This window comes from Drosophila persimilis, unplaced genomic scaffold, assembly GCF_003286085.1.
Source record: "Drosophila persimilis strain 14011-0111.01,24,50 unplaced genomic scaffold, DperRS2 tig00000824-arrow-arrow-pilon, whole genome shotgun sequence".
In the NCBI taxonomy this organism is placed as follows: domain Eukaryota; kingdom Metazoa; phylum Arthropoda; class Insecta; order Diptera; family Drosophilidae; genus Drosophila; species Drosophila persimilis.
This window is the reverse complement of record NW_020825358.1, coordinates 553,276-574,337: the sequence shown is the minus strand read 5'-3', so window position 1 is coordinate 574,337 and position 21,062 is coordinate 553,276. Positions and strand designations below refer to the sequence as shown.

At 49.8% G+C, this 21,062-nt stretch overlaps 2 protein-coding genes across 2 annotated transcripts in view; one reads left to right on the top strand and one right to left on the bottom strand.

Moving 5' to 3' along the window:
* Positions 1-4,416: 4,416 nt before the first annotated feature.
* The window catches only part of LOC6600326, a 44,909-nt gene continuing 28,263 nt past the window's right edge, over positions 4,417-21,062 (bottom strand). The window contains exons 3-4 of the mRNA XM_026993241.1: positions 7,032-7,541; positions 4,417-6,964 (exon numbers count right to left, since the gene is read on the bottom strand). Of these exons, the coding sequence (XP_026849042.1) occupies positions 4,794-6,964; positions 7,032-7,541 (2,681 nt within the window). The 3' untranslated portion in view covers positions 4,417-4,793. The remainder of the gene's footprint in view (positions 6,965-7,031; positions 7,542-21,062) is intronic.
* On the top strand, positions 18,345-19,180 carry LOC6600327 (glycine-rich cell wall structural protein 1.8). Its single transcript, XM_002025344.2, has 2 exons — positions 18,345-18,452; positions 18,630-19,180. Exons 1-2 carry the CDS (start codon positions 18,444-18,446, stop codon positions 19,167-19,169), a joined length of 549 nt encoding a protein of 182 aa, XP_002025380.1. The 5' UTR covers positions 18,345-18,443; the 3' UTR covers positions 19,170-19,180.

Below are 21,062 nucleotides of genomic sequence, written 5' to 3'. Positions count from 1 at the left end.
AAGCTGTAGCCCATCGTTTGATTTGGCGGCGTATGAAGGGGTGTCATGGCTGGTTCATGATGATGCAGCGTTAGGCGATCGCCAGAGCCGAAGAGCCTGGGATCTAATCCAGAAAGTGCGCAGATTTCGCCCCGTGCATCTCTCCTCCCTCGAGCATCGAAGGACCATTTCTATACCCTGACTTGCTTAGTAGGATTGGCTTGAGACCGCCTGCAAGGAGCCTAAGGACCCATGCACCCTTTGTGGTTGAGCTCCAACGGACCATCTGTTGGCCTCTTCGAGATTTTGACGCCGTTCGACAGGCTACATCCCCATTGTCCTTGCAAAGTAGGTCCTTCACCGATCTGGCCCTATTTGCCTGAGATATAGCCTTCCGAAGATTTGTATCGGCACATCATTAAAATACTGGTTTTTTCTGTAAGCTATATCTCAGCTATACGGCAGCCGATCGAGGCGTGGCATGTCATTTCGTGACCGCGAGAGTCCTGCCCACCGATTGGCACCAGAAAAAAGCACATCCATTCCTTCACGATTTTCGCCAAAAATCATGATGGTTACATCATCCAATTTGCCAAAAATCGGCCTCATTTTCGTGGTCGAGATTTTGGTGTCAATCGACAGGCTGGATCCCCACGATCCTGGGAGACTAGGTCCTTCGCCGATCAGGCTCTATTTAGCTGAGATATAGCCTTCCGAAGATTTGGATTTGCACACCATGCAAATACTGGTTTTTTCTGTGAGCTATATCTCAGCTTTACGGCAGCCGATCGAGGCGTGGCATGTCATTTCGTGACCGTGAGAGTCCTGCCGACCGATTGGCACCAGAAAAAAGCACATCCATTCCTTCACGATTTTCGCCAAAAATCATGATGGTTACAGCATTAAATTTGCAAAAAATCGGCCTCATATTAGAAGTCGAGATTTTGGTGCCGAACGACAGTCTGGATCCCCACGATCCTGGGAAAGTGGGTCCTGCTCCGATCTGGCGCCATATATCTGAGATATAGCCTTCCGCCGAATGGTTGGACGTGCAAATCATTCGAATTTTTGTTTTTTCTGCACGCTATATCTCAGCCATACGGCAGCCGATCGGAGCGTGGCATGGCTCTGCGTGATCGGGAGAGTCCTGCCAACCGTCTGCCATCGGAAAAAAGGACATCCATTTCATCACGATTTTCGCAAAAAATCATTAAATTTGCAAAAAATCGGCCTCATATTAGAAGTCGAGATTTTGGTGCCGAACGACAGTCTGGATCCCCACGATCCTGGGAGACTAGGTCCTTCGCCGATCAGGCTCTATTTAGCTGAGATATAGCCTTCCGAAGATTTGGATTTGCACACCATGCAAATACTGGTTTTTTCTGTGAGCTATATCTCAGCTTTACGGCAGCCGATCGAGGCGTGGCATGTCATTTCGTGACCGTGAGAGTCCTGCCGACCGATTGGCACCAGAAAAAAGCACATCCATTCCTTCACGATTTTCGCCAAAAATCATGATGGTTACAGCATTAAATTTGCAAAAAATCGGCCTCATATTAGAAGTCGAGATTTTGGTGCCGAACGACAGTCTGGATCCCCACGATCCTGGGAAAGTGGGTCCTGCTCCGATCTGGCGCCATATATCTGAGATATAGCCTTCCGCCGAATGGTTGGACGTGCAAATCATTCGAATTTTTGTTTTTTCTGCACGCTATATCTCAGCCATACGGCAGCCGATCGGAGCGTGGCATAGCTCTGCGTGATCACGAGAGTCCTGCCGACCGATTGGCACCAGAAAAAAGGACATCCTTTTCATCACGATTTTCGCAAAAAATCATTAAATTTGCAAAAAATCGGCCTCATATTAGAAGTCGAGATTTTGGTGCCGAACGACAGTCTGGATCCCCACGATCCTGGGAGACTAGGTCCTTCGCCGATCAGGCTCTATTTAGCTGAGATATAGCCTTCCGAAGATTTGGATTTGCACACCATGCAAATACTGGTTTTTTCTGTGAGCTATATCTCAGCTTTACGGCAGCCGATCGAGGCGTGGCATGTCATTTCGTGACCGTGAGAGTCCTGCCGACCGATTGGCACCAGAAAAAAGCACATCCATTCCTTCACGATTTTCGCCAAAAATCATGATGGTTACAGCATTAAATTTGCAAAAAATCGGCCTCATATTAGAAGTCGAGATTTTGGTGCCGAACGACAGTCTGGATCCCCACGATCCTGGGAAAGTGGGTCCTGCTCCGATCTGGCGCCATATATCTGAGATATAGCCTTCCGCCGAATGGTTGGACGTGCAAATCATTCGAATTTTTGTTTTTTCTGCACGCTATATCTCAGCCATACGGCAGCCGATCGGAGCGTGGCATAGCTCTGCGTGATCACGAGAGTCCTGCCGACCGATTGGCACCAGAAAAAAGGACATCCTTTTCATCACGATTTTCGCAAAAAATCATGATGGTTACATCATTAAATTTGCAAAAAATCGGCCTCATATTAGAAGTCGAGATTTTGGTGCCGAACGACAGTCTGGATCCCCACGATCCTGGGAAAGTGGGTCCTGCTCCGATCTGGCGCCATATATCTGAGATATAGCCTTCCGCCGAATGGTTGGACGTGCAAATCATTCGAATTTTTGTTTTTTCTGCACGCTATATCTCAGCCATACGGCAGCCGATCGGAGCGTGGCATGGCTCTGCGTGATCGGGAGAGTCCTGCCAACCGTCTGCCATCGGAAAAAAGGACATCCATTTCATCACGATTTTCGCAAAAAATCATTAAATTTGCAAAAAATCGGCCTCATATTAGAAGTCGAGATTTTGGTGCCGAACGACAGTCTGGATCCCCACGATCCTGGGAGACTAGGTCCTTCGCCGATCAGGCTCTATTTAGCTGAGATATAGCCTTCCGAAGATTTGGATTTGCACACCATGCAAATACTGGTTTTTTCTGTGAGCTATATCTCAGCTTTACGGCAGCCGATCGAGGCGTGGCATGTCATTTCGTGACCGCGAGAGTCCTGCCCACCGATTGGCACCAGAAAAAAGCACATCCATTCCTTCACGATTTTCGCCAAAAATCATGATGGTTACATCATCCAATTTGCCAAAAATCGGCCTCATTTTCGTGGTCGAGATTTTGGTGCCAATCGACAGGCTGGATCCCCACGATCCTAAGAGACTAGGTCCTTCGCCGATCAGGCTCTATTTAGCTGAGATATAGCCTTCCGAAGATTTGGATTTGCACACCATGCAAATACTGGTTTTTTCTGTGAGCTATATCTCAGCTTTACGGCAGCCGATCGAGGCGTGGCATGTCATTTCGTGATGGGGAGAGTCCTGCCAACCGATTGGCACCAGAAAAAAGGACATCCATTCCCTCACGATTTTCGCCAAAAATCATGATGGTTACATCATCCAATTTGCCAAAAATCGGCCTCATTTTCGTGGTCGAGATTTTGGTGCCAATCGACAGGCTGGATCCCCACGATCCTAAGAGACTAGGTCCTTCGCCGATCAGGCTCTATTTAGCTGAGATATAGCCTTCCGAAGATTTGGATTTGCACACCATGCAAATACTGGTTTTTTCTGTGAGCTATATCTCAGCTTTACGGCAGCCGATCGAGGCGTGGCATGTCATTTCGTGATGGGGAGAGTCCTGCCAACCGATTGGCACCAGAAAAAAGGACATCCATTCCCTCACGATTTTCGCCAAAAATCATGATGGTTACATCATCCAATTTGCCAAAAATCGGCCTCATTTTCGTGGTCGAGATTTTGGTGCCAATCGACAGGCTGGATCCCCACGATCCTAAGAGACTAGGTCCTTCGCCGATCAGGCTCTATTTAGCTGAGATATAGCCTTCCGAAGATTTGGATTTGCACACCATGCAAATACTGGTTTTTTCTGTGAGCTATATCTCAGCTTTACGGCAGCCGATCGAGGCGTGGCATGTCATTTCGTGATGGGGAGAGTCCTGCCAACCGATTGGCACCAGAAAAAAGGACATCCATTCCCTCACGATTTTCGCCAAAAATCATGATGGTTACATCATCCAATTTGCCAAAAATCGGCCTCATTTTCGTGGTCGAGATTTTGACGCCATTCGACAGGCTACATCCCCGCGGTCCTGGCAAATTAGGTCCTTCACCGATCTGGCCCTATTTGCCTGAGATATAGCATTCCAAAAACTACGATTTGCATGTTTTTCAAATACTGGTTTCTTTTGTACGCTATATCTCTGCAACACGGTTCCTTCTGGACGTTACACACATCCACTTTCACCACAAATCTAATATACCTACCTACCTATACTCATTTTGAGAATCGGGTATAACAATGCATACAGTACTTTGCAGAGAATACAGACCAAGAACATACAGACCAAGAATCAGGGACAGAAAAACATACGATTTTGGAATTAATATATTTAAATATCAGTGTTAATGTTATTTAGTAGAAGCATCAAGTACAATAATCATATAAATAGTTTCCTTCTGCGCTCTCGTCTTTGATTTTCGTTTAGCAAGTTTTCTATTACATAGTCTACTCGTTAGGCTAGGGCTAGAGATACTCGTGGACACGAAACCCACTGGATACACACGAACATACATATACAATACCATATACAAATGCCGATTCACATACAAGATACTCGTACAAACTAGAAGCGTACTAAGGAGCGCGAATGTAGTGGATTAATGTTCTTAAGATGGATATAATGCTAATTGAGTTACACGTAGAGCTTGACTTGTTTTGGGGGGAGCTGACAGGTGGGTTGGGTGTGAACTAAGGGCTGGGGAGGTCTACAGGTAGCCATGGCCGGCCACCTCAGCCGGTATGAAGCCCTCGCGACCGTCGCGCGTCTTCACATAGAACCACTGGCGCTGATCCTTAGATTCGCGGCACTCGCACAGCGTCACAATCTCCCCCTTGTGCACCGCGATGCTCTCCGTGACGTAGTCCGAGTTGATGGCGACTAGAGTTTGACGTAGCCCGTTGTGCTGCTGCTTTCGTAGCACGCTCAGTGCTGTTGCCACCGCTGGCTGCTGATGCGACTGCTGAGGCGGCTGCTGGGGAAGGGTCTTTGGATGCAGATGCTGGCCGTTGTGGCCATTGGTGATGTACGAGACGTTCGAGATGCGTCGCGCTGCCTGCGACTGAGCCTGGGACACATGCAGATGCGGCTGCTTTTTGATGTTCTTCTGCTGCTGCTGCAGCGTGACGTACTCGTCGTTAGAGGCTCCGCTCCGCACCGAGGCTGAGCCGGAGGCCAAGCCCACCTGCTTGGTGGAGCGCAGCTGAGCGTAGGCCTTCTCCACGAGCTTTGGCTGCGAGGCGGCTCGCAAATATAGCTTGTCCACGTGCTGCTCCCCGTACAGGGAGCTGGTCGTGCTGCCGCCTTTGGTCACCTGATGTTGGCTAATGCTGTTGTTGTTGTTGTTGATGCTCAGGGGCAGCAGCTCCTCAACGGGCTTTGAACTGCGTGGAGTGCGGGCGCCATCGGAGCGGGTGCCGCCGCGCATCCGAATCTCCTTCTCCGAGTCGGTCATATTGCCGCAGGGACGGGGAAAGACGTCGGCGTTGGATTCCCAGCATGGAGTGTGCCGGGAGCCGCTTCGAGCCGCCTGCGGGAGGATTCCCAGCGGCAGGCAGCAGGCATAGCCCACGTAGCCCTCCTCCGCGTGCGGTGTCTGCACGTACAGCCAGTTCTGGTTCTTGAAGACAGCATTCACGACCATGCCCAACGGCAGGGGAATCTCCAGCTGATACCCACCCGGCCGCGTCTGGTAAAGGGTGCTGGCCGTGGCCAGGACCACGGGTATGTTTCCCGGTGTGGCTAGCGAACAGCGCGACAGGAACTCGTCCACGTTGTGAATCTCATAGCCGAAGCGCTGGACCCGATTCCGGTCCCTTCGCTTGCGGTGACGATGACGTCGCTGCTGCTGAGGGATCGCTCCTCCTGCCACTCCGCAGCCCCCTTCCGAGGCTGCCACAAGGCTGGGCTCCGAGTAGGTGCACTTCAGCGAGTCCGCTGTCGTGACTGTCGAAGCTCTCGCCTGGCCGTTAGACGATTCTCCCACGTTGGTGGAGGCGGCGCCAGCGCCCATGGAACGCGCCTGCTGCAGCCGGCTGGCCAGCTTCTTGCGGATCTCGTTCCGCTTCCGGGCCAGCAGCAGGGCCTCGCTGTGCGCATCGCTCTTGGGCGCCCGTTGGGGCGTGCACACGAAGAGCAACTCTTTGGTGGAGGCGCCGGCCACCGGAGCGCCGGCCTGCGCATGGCTCTGGCTACGCGGAACCGCCCTTTCCTTGTAGTCCAGCAGATTCTGGTTGCTGAAGAACTTTTGCTGGCCCAGATGACCGTTGCCCGGTGCCTGGTGCCCCGTAGGCGTGGTGGCGTACCCATTGAGCGGCTCCGCTCCGCCCGGCAGCTGCTTGACCCTGTACCGCTTCTTGGTGACATCCAGCTGCGTGGGCACTGGCTCCGTTCTCGTCTGACAACCATTTCCATTGCTGATGGATGTCTGCAGCGGTTCGTTCTCTTTCTGGTCGCCACCCAGATCCGAGGACTTGACCTCGTTGGAGTCCTGGTTCGGGGTCTGATCTGGCGCCGCCGGCTGCGGCTGCTGCTGCTCCCGGAGGACCCAGGTGAGTGAGATTCGAGGCCGTCGCAGGCTCAGATTCTGACCCATAGCGTCGTCGTCGAGACCTAGTCCTACAGCATGCTGCAGTTGGGGTGTGCTTTTGGCTCTCGGCACTACGGCAGCAGCGACTAGTGGCAGCAGCTCGTCGATCTCCACATAGTCTGAGCTGTACTCGAGTCCCTCCTCGTCCTCCTCACCCTCTGCCTGCCCGGGCACTGGTGCTGGCGGTGGCGGTGGAGGCGTGGCCGTAAAGTTGCCCACAGAACTGTCGCTGCTTCCGGGCTGCTGGAGAATCAGGGCGCAGGCGTGCAAAAGGTCCGGACAATAGGCATCTGCAGGGTTTGAAGGATTAAATTTTGTATTAGATGGAGCTCCGCGGCTCTTTTCTTCTCTGCTTACCCCTCAGCCCGCGGCTGCGTCTGCGTCGGCGCTGGCGTCTAACTGCGCTGCCGCCGCTGCCCAACGCGCAGTCGCTGCTGGATCCGCTGCTGCTGGAGCTGTCGGTACTAGAGGCGAATCGCAATTCCTGCTGCTGCAATTCCCGCAGTCGTCGGCGACGTCTTGCCTGCTGCTGTCGCGCTGCTGCTTCGTTGGCTGTTGCTCGCGTGGGCGACGCTGCATTCTCCGCCAGCTGCGGCGGACCTGACCTTGCTCCTGTTCCCGGTCCCGTTCCCTGCCACTCTGTGTAGCTGGGCGGCGGTGTCAGCGGCAGGGGGCAGTAGAATGGCGGCGGCGTGGAATGCACTCGACGGCTGGACTCTTCCAAAACGTAGTCGTTCTCCTGCGTCTGCAGCTCTATAGTAACGGCATCCTCATAGCCCAGTGGGTGTCCATGTCCATCCCCAGACGGGGCATCCGTGGCGATTGGATCGCCGCCATTCGGGCGGTAGGTCGGCGGTGGTGTGGCAACTGTGGGGCGAAAGTTAAATGGAGAATACTCAGTGTCATTTTCAGTCCCAGAAAGTTGGAATATACCTTTGTCTGTATACCGGGAATGCACAGAAAATAGGGGTATATTGGATTTGTGATGGAAGGTGATGTGTGTAACACCCAGAAGGAGGCGTTTCCGACCCCGTAAAGTACATATATTCTTGATCAGCATCGATATCAGAGTCGATATAGCCATGTCTGGTCTGTCCGTCCGTCTGTCGTCTATACACCTTATGAAAGTCGGTAGCTCTATTTGTAATTTCCATACTTTCAGTCTGCGATTGGCCCTGGTTGGGAAAATGCAGAATGATTTTCTTCTGAGATTATGTGGTTTCCTTATCTCTCTTTGGCCTTAGCCAAATAAATTACCATATGGTTAAATTACAAGGACATAGCTCATTAACAAGTGCTATTTGCTAAACGTTTGTTCGCCTTCTTTCAAGCCTCTTTCGTTTAAGATGTTGTACAAAACATTACAATAAAATTGTGCCTATTAGAATGAGCCGAAAGCTCTTAAAAAGCAGAAAGCTGAAAGCCTATTGCTGTGCCAACACTTGAGTACGGCACTGTTTATAGACTGAGTACCGGGTAAACAAGTAGAGCAGCGGGCTTTGCCGCGGCTCACAACACTCCCCCTCGTTGTGCCTAGTTTAAGACCTGTTTTCCATAGTTATATCCGCAAAAGGGTTGATTGGACACGCGCTAGAGATGGAGAGTGATCCGGGGCCCACAAGCAGCAGCCACTTGGTGTTGTCTCTCCTCATCATCCTCCTCCCTGTCCATCCTCCTTCTTTCAGGACTTCACATGACAATAAAAATTCCAATTATATTAAAGATTCTTTCGATTCAAAAAAACAATGATGTGCCCTGTCCGTCCGACTATTCCCACATCTCATTCCAGTCATAAAGACCATTGTGAGGCGATAACGACGACGCCTGAAGCGGCGGCATGGGAGGACAACACCCACACGTGGGAGCAGAGCACAGCAGAGCAGTGGAGGGGAGAACAGTGGAATGGGGGAGGGGGAGGGGAATATTTAAAATATTTGCCAATATAAATGTCAGGAGCCGGCGGGAGAGTGGAATGGAAGCCGCTTTCTGACTACGCCAATAGTTTGTGGCCGCCTGGCTATCAAGGCCAAGATCAGCGAGAGGCTCTCCAAATGGCCAAGACGAAGGAGAGAGGAGGAGGAGGAGGAGAAGGAGAAGGCCGAAAGGAAGGTGCAGGAAGAAGCGTGGCCAATAAAATTCCAAACTGATATGCTCAATGGCAACAACGTGCCACAAGTGAGTAGTAAAATGTGGAAACGTGACGGTATTTCAAAAATACCAAATATTGGATTGGAGCAGCATCCAGTCTACCCCTTTCCCTTCTCTCGCTCTCTGCCTGGCTCTGTTTCGGCCCATTCGCACAACGTTCAATGGAAAGAGAAAACCTCGACTTGTAGGCCAGGATACTCGTCGCATAAGACACTAGCGTACACCCTATCCATATATAGAATTCTGTTAAATTTATATCACACACCAATCACACACGAATATGGCCAGAGAAATTGCAAATGGAATTCAAAGCCCAACAAATTGTCACAAATTAAAACATGGACAAAGTGGAAGTCCAATAAATAATTATGATTTGCGGGGAATGTAATAAATATTAAAGGAATGCCACAAACACATTTTCAAATCGGATTTATTCAAGTGGCGAACTGAACGCCGTATGTGACGCCTTCATTGGTCCCATTTTCACACCCAAAACTAATGGCAACGATAACAAAAGGTGGCTGGAATTCAGACAATGTGGCCCTTCTATTACGTCCATTCTGACTTCCGGCATTACTTCAAGGTGCCAATCATGGAGTCACTGGTGGGAATATCTAGGGGAATATCTAGGTAATACTGTTCTTAGGTAATGCTGGTCCATTCTGTGTTCAGAAATTCATCCGAAAACCCCTCTGAAGTCTAGAGAAACTCCTACAAAGTAGTGAACACGCTTCGAACGGATAGAGTAGACTCCCATATCCATAACTAAGGCCTGATGAAGCGCAGAAAGGACAAGGCCCTGAGCCCTGAAAACCAGGCAAAATCTGCGGGCCCAGCAGCAACAGCAGCAGCAGCAATGCAGCGACTTTAACGACCTCCACAACGGAACAGTGGAACGAGTGGAAGAGTGGTGGAGTTAAGGGGCTGAGGGGTTTGTCAGTCAGTTGGCCAGTTCTTGGTTCCACTCGCCTACCGCCACCACGAGCCTAATCAAAAAGGTTCAAGCGCAGAGATCGTGCGAGGATTACATGGGGGTGTGACGACAGGCCGGCTCAAAGTCATTCAGTCCGTCGACTCCTACTCCTACTCCGACTCCAGCCACAGCCACAGCCACAGCTCCAGCTTCGACTCGATCGTGATGCTGTGGCCTTTAATGGCCTCTACGTGAGACGTGATCTCTGGCAGGCAGCGGGATGGGCATGCGGGGACCTGTGGCCGCAGCGAGGGCATGGCACAGTGGTGGGGCCGGGTGGCAGGCAAAGAAAACGAAAGTGTTTTAGTTACAGCGCTCCATCTGTGCTGCTCTGTGGCTGCCCTCTAATTAAACGCAGACGGCTGCCAAATTAGCTAATGACAACATTGCGCCGGAACCAGCGACTCCAACAACTGCAACAGCAACAGCAATAGCAATAGCAATAGGAATAGCAATAACAACTGCAATAGCAACTGCAACAACGACAACCCATTGCACAAATCACAAATCACAAATCCAAAGTTGCAACGCCTGCCCAAAAATGGATAAAACTCTGACAAATTTGTTTTGCAACTTGTTGGTCCGCCCGTTGCAAATATGGCCGGTCTGTCGTTTGGTCGCTGGCTGCAACATGAACATGGCCACTGGGGCATTGTGGCCGGGCCAAGTCGGGACCAGAGACCAGAGACTAGAGACTCGGGATGGGGACCGGGGACCGGGGACCAGTCGAAGCGACAGCTGTCACTCGCTGACTGGACGCTTGTTTCTGGCCCCTGGACACCAGTTCAGGCCTGGGTCCCCAATGCGACTTTGGTGATAATAATTCAATCGAGAAATGTCGAGGCGTGCAAATCACTTTGTTTGATTTGTGTGTGCCCCGCTGGCTTAAAAGGCGCTCGGAATTGATTGGAGCTGCATGTGATTAAGTGCCACATGACGAGCGTCAAGAGATGCCACAGGAACACTCATCTCATCGCAGAGCGGCATGCAAAGAAGGCATCCACATAACTGAATGAGAAGAAACGTAATTGAGACGTAATTGGGTGCTGATCCAGAATATATGGGGGGCTCTTAAGGCTCTATTTATTTAAGGTTTAATAGTTTTAGTTTTAATAGTGTTCAGTAAATGGATAAAGTGAATAAATGTGTTGTGAACACACACACTTTCCCTTCGTTGCTCGTCGTTCCTTTAGGGATCCTATTGTATCATCGTTGCCCCTCGTTGTGTCTATGGATCTGCTCATCATTTGGTTGGGATTTGCGTACCAAATCCCGTATGTACCCATATATATACTGTTCGGGGTAGAGAATGTTTCTTCCCAGCGTGGCAAGCCATTCCAATTTTGAAGAGTTTCTTGGTTGACGTCACATGCGAGTATTTGGGTCACACTCTTATATTATACGCTCTCTGTGTTTCCGCTCTCTCTGTTCTGACGTACTACAGTTTTTTCCTATCTATGTCTATGTCTATCGATAAATTCCGCGATAATTCTGCGATTAAGTGAAAAGTTAACCTGAAAATAGCTCCAAGTGTGGGAAGCTTCGATCTCCAGGATGATCTCTAATGCACAGACTGCTCCCCTCGCCTTCCATCACTCTCTTTTCATTCGCTCTTTCTTTGTTTCTTTCTTTCTGCTGCTGTGGCTGCAACATACTAGATGCTGCATGCCGCACAATCGATAACTGTTTTCGGACGGCGTTTCGCGCACGTCCCTCGCATATATATCTTAAATGGCAGCAGCAGATAAGACGCACTAATAAGATAAAAACATTTTAATTGCCACTAAACATGGCAGCGCCACAGACATACAGCTCTCCCTCCTCCTCCCTCTCCCTCTCTCTTTCACTTGATCTCTGTCTATCTCTGTCTTTGCTTTAGGCCAAACAACTGTAAAACGGCTATGACCATGGCTATGGCAGCCATATGCCGCGGCGGCTGCGGCTGCCGCTGCTGCCTGCCTTCTAGCCTGCCTGCTAATGGGTTAACAAAACGCCACGGACAGTCCGGCAGTCAGGCAGACAAATAAATAAAACTCTGATTTCGTTGAGATTTAATTAAAATTGAACTTCGATTCGCTTCAAATCGAATGGGACCTTGCTGAGGTGCCAAAACAAATTAAAATGCTTCTGGAGGATCATCAAATCTTTAATGACCATCATCGCCAGTGCCAGTCGCATGATCAGGCCCATCAAATCGACCACCAAACCAAACCACCGACGACTCTGTCCCGCCAGAAATCATAAAATCCAGCATAAACTTCCATGACTGTCAGCTATCCCCCCCAGTGTCCAAGGCAACTCCCAATCCTTGTTGACAAGTCGAAGATTGGAGTTGGAGTTGGAGGCAGAGAGCTTCACCAGGTGCCAACACATGCCTTGCCACTGCAACCACTGGACACTGGGCACTGGGATGGGATGGGATGGGCACTGGCACTGGCCCATCAAATAGGAAAATTTATGCCACAAATAATTTACACAAATTTCAGTTTTTTAGCTTTTCAATTAGCCAGGGTTTCAGGTGGTGTGGATGTTCCTCTGGGATCGCCATGGAGTCTCGACTGTGTGTGGAGTGTGGAGTGTCGAGTGATGTGGGGTCTATTAAGCCTATTTTTATGACTTTTTAATGCCCTGTTCGGCTTTGGGTGGTCAAGACATTTCAAAGATTTCAATAGGTGCGATTCCCGAACGCGATCAAAAATGAATTAACTTTTTTTATGCTCATGACTGCCCAAAGGAGCAGCCCTTTTTGTTGTTGTTGTCGTCTGTGTATCTGTGTGTCTGTGGGCTGTTTCTAGGGATGGGGGGCGGGGGGTTGCGGTTTCTGGCCATGGCAATAAAATTAAACGTTTGTTAGCTTTTCGGCTGTTGGTGTGGGGTTCGGTTCGGCTCGCCTCGGCTCGGTTCGTTTCGGTTTTGGTGCGTGTGTCTTAAGCGGTTTTAAATATTTATGAGCCCATTTGTAGCATCGTTTGCTCACAGCCCCATAGCCCCATAGCCCCATAGCCCCACAAAAATATCATTTTATGGCCTTAATAAATTTAAATGATGTGGTTGGACGACCCACGTGGAAAGCTGTGCAAAAGGTGTGGCCACACAATTGACAAGGTGCCAGGAATCAAAAGTTGGTTTCATCGAGGCTCAGTACAGGACACAGGACATTAATTTTGTGTGATTTATTTTGCAAAGAATTCATGAAGTTTGTTCGTTAGACTTCATTCGCCATGCCACATGCCTCAATCCATGTCTTTTCGTCCCTTTTCAGTCCCCAATGCAGGCTTCAAAATGTGTTTATCTCTTAGATTCCATAAGTTCCAAACAAAAGCCAGTTATTTTCCATTTCTTAGGGAAAACTTGGAGCCGGAGACAGCTTTATTCTTTGCAAGACTCCTGTTCCTTAGACTGGAATTCAAAAAGCAGACAGATAGTGAGATAAAGAGATAGAGAGGTAGGGAGAGCAGCCGCATGACCAAGGACAGTCAAGGAATTGTTGGGCAAGTGCGTATTTATGCCTCATTGACCAACTAGGAGCACTTCTAGCCACTCCAACATATGGCCAAGTGGCTGGACTTCTGCTTGTGCTTCTGCCTCTGCCTCTGCTGTTCTCGGTTCGGGCCAAGGCGAAATCGAGTTAACAAAAGACAAATGCCGCTTCGTCCTGGACTGGCGTCAAGATAAGCGTCAAAGGACATGGGCTACCCCCAAATAAGAGCTCCATTAAAAGCCACTAGCTGCTGGAAGGCACAAGGACGGGGGAAACATCAAAGCAAAAAAGCAATAAGTCCTGGGGGCGGAATATAAATTGAAATACGCGAATGCCGGGTAACGAAAGAAAAGGGGGAGAGAGTAGAATATCTCAACCGAAGAACCGAACCTTGAACTCCGAGCTAGAGCCAGAGCCCGAACCCAAAGCCAAAGCCAAAGCCAACACCAAAGCCGTTGCCAAATCCGGACCTACACCAACATGGCCGGAAAGGAAAATACGCGCAACGCACTTTGATTTGCTGGCCAAGATGTTGATGAACCGCGCGCTCTGAACGAAGGGCTTTAAGGAGCGCCGCAGATGGAGCGCAAGTGCACTTTGGCCCCTCCAGCAAATATGTCTTCGAGTGTCATCCAGTGGGAGCTCAAACGCAAATCGCAGATCTCCATGCGGGAGGGGGAGGCCAGGACAAGAAGTCGTTGCAGGAACCGGAATCGTAGCCAGAGTCGGGTTTTGGTTTTGGTTTTGGTTTTGCTTTCGCTTTTGCTTTTCGGCATCAGGGTCCTTTGTCTCCCTTTGACATGCCGCCCGCGTGCTTTATTAAAATTTCTTTCTTTCCGCCAAAAAGAACGGGGAGCTTCTATCGGGGGTTGTCCCTTTGGGGACATTGTTATAAATTCCTTTGCTGAAAATTGTGAAAAATGTGAAAAATGCGCCATGTAAATTATTTCTGCGTCATTTTTTCCGCCATGCCACGCTTTTATTGTGCATGATAAATTTTTATTGTAATTGGCTGTTGATTTATGGCCCATAGCCGACATGGCCGGCATGGCCGCCATAGCCCGACAGCCTCCAAAAGAATCTCGGGCTCTCGGGCTGATAACAAGTGCTAGATAAACGATTCTCTTTCAATTTGCCATTAATTAAAGAGGAAGGAGGATACTCTTACATATTTCAAGGCTGGTCCTGGACCTCCCGCCCCTCCTGCCACAGAGATTCAGATTCAGATTCAAATGGGTGGCTGGGGCATAAAAACTAATCGCAGCCTTACAGAAATCATCTATGAAATTGCGCTCACTGATGCGTAACCGGCCACCCAAGCAGGAAGTGCAAGGCCCCCGCCAAAATGTAGGCCCAAACGAAGGAGGAGGAGGAGGCCTCGTTTCATGGCTAACATGCTGAACGCGCCCAAAACGCTCATTGTTTTTGTCAGATGCTCCACAGTCAAACACCATAAAAGTTTATGAAGAGAAGAGAACCGAACAGGCCAGAACAGAACAGAACAGAGCAGAACAGAGCAGAATCCACCGCCAGCCAGAAGTGGCAGATTTTTTAATGCTTTGTGAAAGATTTCATGGTAATTTCATCGCCGGGTTATAACAATTTACAAATTATGTAATCGAAATTTATTGCCTTGCATAGCTGCTGCCAGAGAGCTGAAAGAGCCTCTCCTTAGGGCTTGGCTCCATTCTCATTCTATCGGGAGCACACCACACACAGGCCCGTCCTCGTCGTTAGTTTAGACGAGCGGCTGTGGAGGAGGCCTACTCTTTGGGGAGTAGGAAGTAGGGATACTTCGATATGCACAGGTGGCTTTGATGGGCAACCGTTTGATGTGCGCAACATTTGACTTGGGGCCAAAGGCAGAGCCAGAGTCAGAGTCAGAGCCAGAGCCTTAACCAAAGCGAGAAGGAGGCTAAGACGAACGAAATGGCAGATGCGGGAGAATGTTAATTTTCAGACAGAGATTAGATTCCTTCGGAGCTTTCGGATTTTTCCCTACAACAAACAATCGCTTGATCTGAACTTGGAAATGATCAGGTAAGGAAATAAACAGATGGAAAACGGGATGGTAAGTCCTTACCATCACTAAAGAGAACAACTACCACCACAAGATAAATCCGATTGACTTTGTCCCATAATCGAAGCATGTCAGGAGACACCTGGACTCTCACCTGTGCGCAGCAGCCGGCAAGTGGCTTCAAAAGTTCCCGTTCTGATAAATGGCGATTTGTTCGCATTAAGCCCCATTCCGCATCCGAATTTGCTCTCCGCCAAGCGCATAGATCCGTGACCCATTAGTTACGGCACTTTCCAAACAAACTCCAATAATGCAGCCATTAAATGCCAACTATTCTGCCATCAAGTGCTTTAGTTTGACATAAATCTCGAGCGGATGGCAAAAGTTTTGCTTTCGCCACACAAATCTGTGCCTCGCGCACTCCCAGGTGCCCCCAGCCCATGCTTACCCCTCCATGCCCCTCCATGCCCATGATTCCCTTCCACACACTCGACGCGCCCTAGGATCAGCGCGTCCAGTGGGAGCTTATGTTGCAGCTTTAATTAACGCCGGGTTTTTGGGATTGCCTCGTCCTGCTTCTGCCCCTGCTACTGCTCCTGCTCCTGCCACATGCACAGAGTTTGGCCAACAGGTGCAGAAAGTTTTGACCGACCAGAGCCCTTGTCCCTGGCCCTTCTAGCCCATCCTATCCCATGCCATGCTCTACCTATTTCCACAGCCTCGCCCCAGCGTATTTTTATTTAATTTAGAGTCGCGCTATGCCAGGCAGGACTTTCATGTTGTAATTTCCTCAAATTTACGAGTTTGCTTAGCCCCGGATACGGGTTCGGGATAGTGCACAGAGTAGTGGGGTGGGGTCATCCGGTTGCCGATGGTGGGGGGGATGGTGTTTTGGCAATAGCCGTGCCGAGGAGGCAGGATTTACGACTTGGCTCGCGTTGGGGTTGGGTTGCTCGTAGTTTCACTGCCGGGCATGGGACTTTCCGGAGCAAGGTTCTGTCCCTGTCCCTGTTCCTGGTCATGGTCCTGTCCGCTGTGGATTGTTAGCGCCTCGACTCTGTTTTGGGGCGCCTCATTTTATTAGCAGCATCCTCCTCCCTGAACCCTGGAAATCTACACCAACCATTCCGCCATGAATCCTGCTCAACCAGATTGCTGTAAATGAGGCAACTTTTTGTGCCCTTGACTGTATCTCCCCTTGAACATAAGACAGAGCGAGATAGAGAGAGAGAGAGAGAGAGAGAGAGAGAGTGGGTGTGTATGTGTGTGTTCTCTTTTGGTAATTTCGCATGCAGTTTATGGCTAGGCATAACAACTAAAACAACAACAAGTCAGGGGCTCATGCAGCTGTTAGACGTCCTTCGCCACACCCCATGCCCAGCCCCAGCCCCCGCCCCAGCCACAGCCCCAGCCCACTTCGCACACGTTGAGGACGATGCCGCTTATAAAAGTTGATCAAAATTATTACTCCACCCAGAGAAAACCTTGCATAGAAGAGGAGGAAGGAGCAGCGGAAGCGTGGGTGGAGAAAGAGTAAAGGGCTCAACGCTCTTGCTGTTGTACAGGTCCAGGCCGCACTCTCTCCTGCCTGCTCACTGGAAGCGTGGCCATGTTCTGGGACAATTAGAGTGTGTGGCCCATTGCCATAAAGTTATGGGATTCATGGCGCACGTTTTCCACAACGCATTTCGGAGTTTACTTATTACTGCAGTTTATCTGTCCAGCCGGAGTGGTGGCAAAGGATAAACTTTCGGAGGGGGGCCACATTTTATTAGCTACGGCATATGGCTGGCCTACGTATGCCCTCTCTGGGCCCTCTTCTGCAGATTCATGCAGTATTTTGCGTAAGTTTTCGTATGTTTGCCTGTACTTTTTACGACTGCACATTGTGTGCGCGATATTAAATTCATATAATGGAGGGTTGGGCATGTGAAGTGCATATAATATCGCTATAACTGTAGTTATAGCCAGTTATCCGGGGGATTACTTAATTGGCATGAATATTAAGTGGAACCAACAAATTAACGAAGATCACAGCCCAGGCACAATATTCGGCCCTTTACTGTGATGCTCGCCGTTTACAGTTGTCTCCTTCTCTCGAACGGATAACAGAACGGCTCTGCTCTCTTCCAAAGAATAACAGAATAGAAAGAGCGCAAACACTGCTGGTCACATAATACATTGACAGCTACGATCTAACAGCCACGTTCGTCCATTTAGCAAAAATAACGAAGTAGGTGAGCGCTTGTCCAACATATTAATGCAAATGTAATCGATCGCAGCGTAATGAAATGCATATGTTAATACGCAATATACTTTTACACACATACATATGTATACATATATGTATGCCCCCGCTGTGCAGCACTCACAGGCTTGGCAGCTAATTAACGTAATCATGGTTAAGTGGAAAACAAAGGCGAGCGCGAATCTATGTCTTTTCCGCATTTCGCGGCATTGCATAAAATGTTGAACAAAATGAATTGGAGGGTGGATCGGATCAAATTGGATTGGATTGGATTGGATTGAATTCGAGTGGATTTGAGTGGATTCCGATGTATGGCATGTGAGATTCCAGCGTCGAGCATTACCATTGCATCGGCTTACAGCGCCAGTCACCAATTGCGGCTTCCGTTTAGGCAGCAGGGTGTACGACACTGATGCAGAGAAGAAGCTGTGGCGAAAATTGTTTTGCCGGCTTTTTCGGAGCGCACGAATGAACAGCAGCAGCAGCAGCAGCAGCAGCAGCAGCAATAGCCGCGCCCCCTCTGCCACCTCATGTAAGCAATAATTAGACACACGTAACTCTGGACGCGACTGTGCTGCTGTAATGTGGTGCACATGCAAATGTCGGCGGCCCATGGAAGCTGCATGGAAATCGACACTCCTGCTGCTGCTGTTGCTGCTGCTGCTGCTGCCCGACGGTGATGATAATGATGGATGGATGGAGACCGCAAAGTACGCCACATGCCGCGGCCATGGTGCACTGAACCTGATTACATGAACATTTCGTATAAAAGCCCCACGGATCCCCGACGGCCCACACAGTGTGAAAAGCGAACGCGCTCCAATCGGTGGTCAGATAGTGGGATAAGCTTGCAGGATTAATTAAAGGACCAACTAAAGGACCCACTAAACAAATACAGAATGGCCAAAGTGAGTCAGCTTTTAAAGCGAAACCGTTGCTTGTACAGGAAGTACAGGGGCACTTGCTGGAACCATGGGTTGCATGGGTTGACCATGGCCGTTGACCCTTCACTGTACACTGTACTCCTGTACTCATAACGGCACATGTAGAACACACTCTTAAAGCTCCTTTCTCTGTCGAAACAGCCAACACCGCAGCGACCTCCGTTAGTCGGGAACATCTTGGCTCTGATGCTGCTGCTGCTGGCGGCCACAGGGCTCGAGGCACGCCGCATCGCTCACCGCCGCCTCATCATCCATGTGCCCGTCAAGGTGAAGACCCACCATCACACCCACACGGTCTACAAGGCGCTCCACGGCTCCCACGGTGGCGGTGGCGGCGGCGGCGGCGGCGGCGGAGGGATCAAGCAAACCGTCTACAAAGTGCTCGGCTACTCCACACACGGAAAGGGAGGAATCGTCGGCGGCGGAACTGGCGGTGGCTATGGCAGCTATGACATGGGCGGCGTCGGCGGCTTGGGGGGCATGGGGGGCATGGGTCATGGCGAAATCACGTACGAGGATATGCACGGATGCGAGAGCGGCAAGGTGGTGCCGGCGCATCGGGACATGATTTTCAATCACTACTCGCGCCACGACGAACGGGAGGATGCCTTGGATGCCATGGCGGCGGACTTTGACGAGGAGCAGGACGAGTTCATAGATGTTCGAGATGGCTGGTTGTGAATAAAGTTACGTGTGGGAAAACATTGCCGATTAATTATAAAATTCCTCCCGAATGATTCCTCTTCCTGCAGCAGCAGCAGCTCCTGTATTTGCATGCGGCTCCAAAGTAATTACAAAATTGTTGACGAAGCAGCCCCCAAGTTCCCCGAATTCCAATCCCAAAAACTTGCCGCCTCAGCCATGAAGCTCGCAATTTGTGTCTTTGTCTCCGACTGCCCGCCGAATCCCACTTTGAATCCGCATTTGTATTGTTTAATTAGAGAAGCAGAAGGAGTCGCAGGGGCGAGTGCAAAGAGAGGACTGCAGTCCGTCGGGCACTCGAGGCCAACGTCAAGTATTTGCATAGCTCTCGACTCGAGAGCGGCGCGGCCCCGGGCGCATATTTTAGTGGACAATTAAGTGAAACGATTCCCCAATGAGCGAGCGAACGAACGACCGAACGACCGAATGAATGAATGAATGCGATATAAGTACGAGAACGAGTGGTAAAGAATAGTTTTTGCTACGGAGAGACAGGTGTCCTTTAGGTTTGATTCACTAGATCTGTTCAACCGTTCTAAAGCCAGAAAACATGCTCCATGACTTAGCCCTAGAGTGGGTATGGTATCCTCAGTGTACACCTTTGGACATACTGCAAGAGCAGTTGAGGAATTTCTTCTTCGGGCTCTGAACGTGTAGCCAGCATTCTGGCGATACTCTTCCTGCATTTTTCACTGCTCATCTCTGTCTATCTTAAGCTTTATCTGTAGCTCTTAGAACTGGTATCAAGATGAAGATAACACCTTGCCAGTTGGTTGTCCACTTCTGATAGATCGCTCCATGCGTGCTCGTTTCGTGTTAGTACTAGTACTTGTATTAGGATGAGTATTAGGCCATTGATCAATCAATTTTAATCGCTGCCTGGGATGCCGTTTGAACTGGAGCATCACTGGCATCAGTTAGCCACCGTTTGACATAAGGCAGATTGATCACTCTTCTGGGAAGACGCTCCTCCCCATCCCTGCCCCGCCCCCTTCCAACCGCCCCACAGTTGCAGGCAAACTGCCAGCCCCAAACACAGGTGCCGCTCGCTGAGCGCAAAATAATTTGCGTGTAATTGAAGGCGACAGCGCGTCACGGGTCGAAATGATAAATGCGTCTACCCGGGCCCGGGTCCGGGCCCGGTCCATGGCTCTGGGCCACAATTGAGAACCGAATCCGAATCTGAACCCGATCTGGCTGCCGCTTGGGCCTCGACGGCTGCTCGACGGGTGGGCCGCATGGCACTTTTGACTGGCGCCAACTGGTCAGTGGATATGGATGTGGGCTATTTAAAGGCATTTAGCTGGTAATGACATTTAAGTCCAGCGATATAAATCGCACCACCACAGAGACCCACAGCAGCAGCAGCAGCAACATTGTTGCACTCAGACAGCAAAGGGGACAGAGCAGAGAGAGAGAGACAGAGACAGAGAGAGAGATGGAGAGAGAGGGAGAGAGAGAGAGCTAAGAGCTGTATGGCCCTCAGAGATCAAATGAAGTTGTTAGGCTTTAAGCCGCACCTAATCCACCCGGCACGTGGTAAAGTTCCATCATCAATGATGCCATAGAATGCCATTACGACTACTGGATACCCTCGATTATTTCTGCGGATTGATTGCCTCCCATTATGTCTAGTTTTTGACCGATTTCTGATTGAATCTTTTTTTTTTAAGTGTAATTTCCATCTATATCAATTGTTATTATCGATTTTAGCTCATTTCTCATAGTTAATCTATTCATTCCTATTTATTAACTTCCCTATATGGATTCAAAGAAGAAAAGGCCAAAACCAATAGATTTTTTTCTCTCAGCTACGTTCCTCGTGCCTCTTATACCCCCAAGAACAGGCCTTATGCAGGGTATCAAATTCAA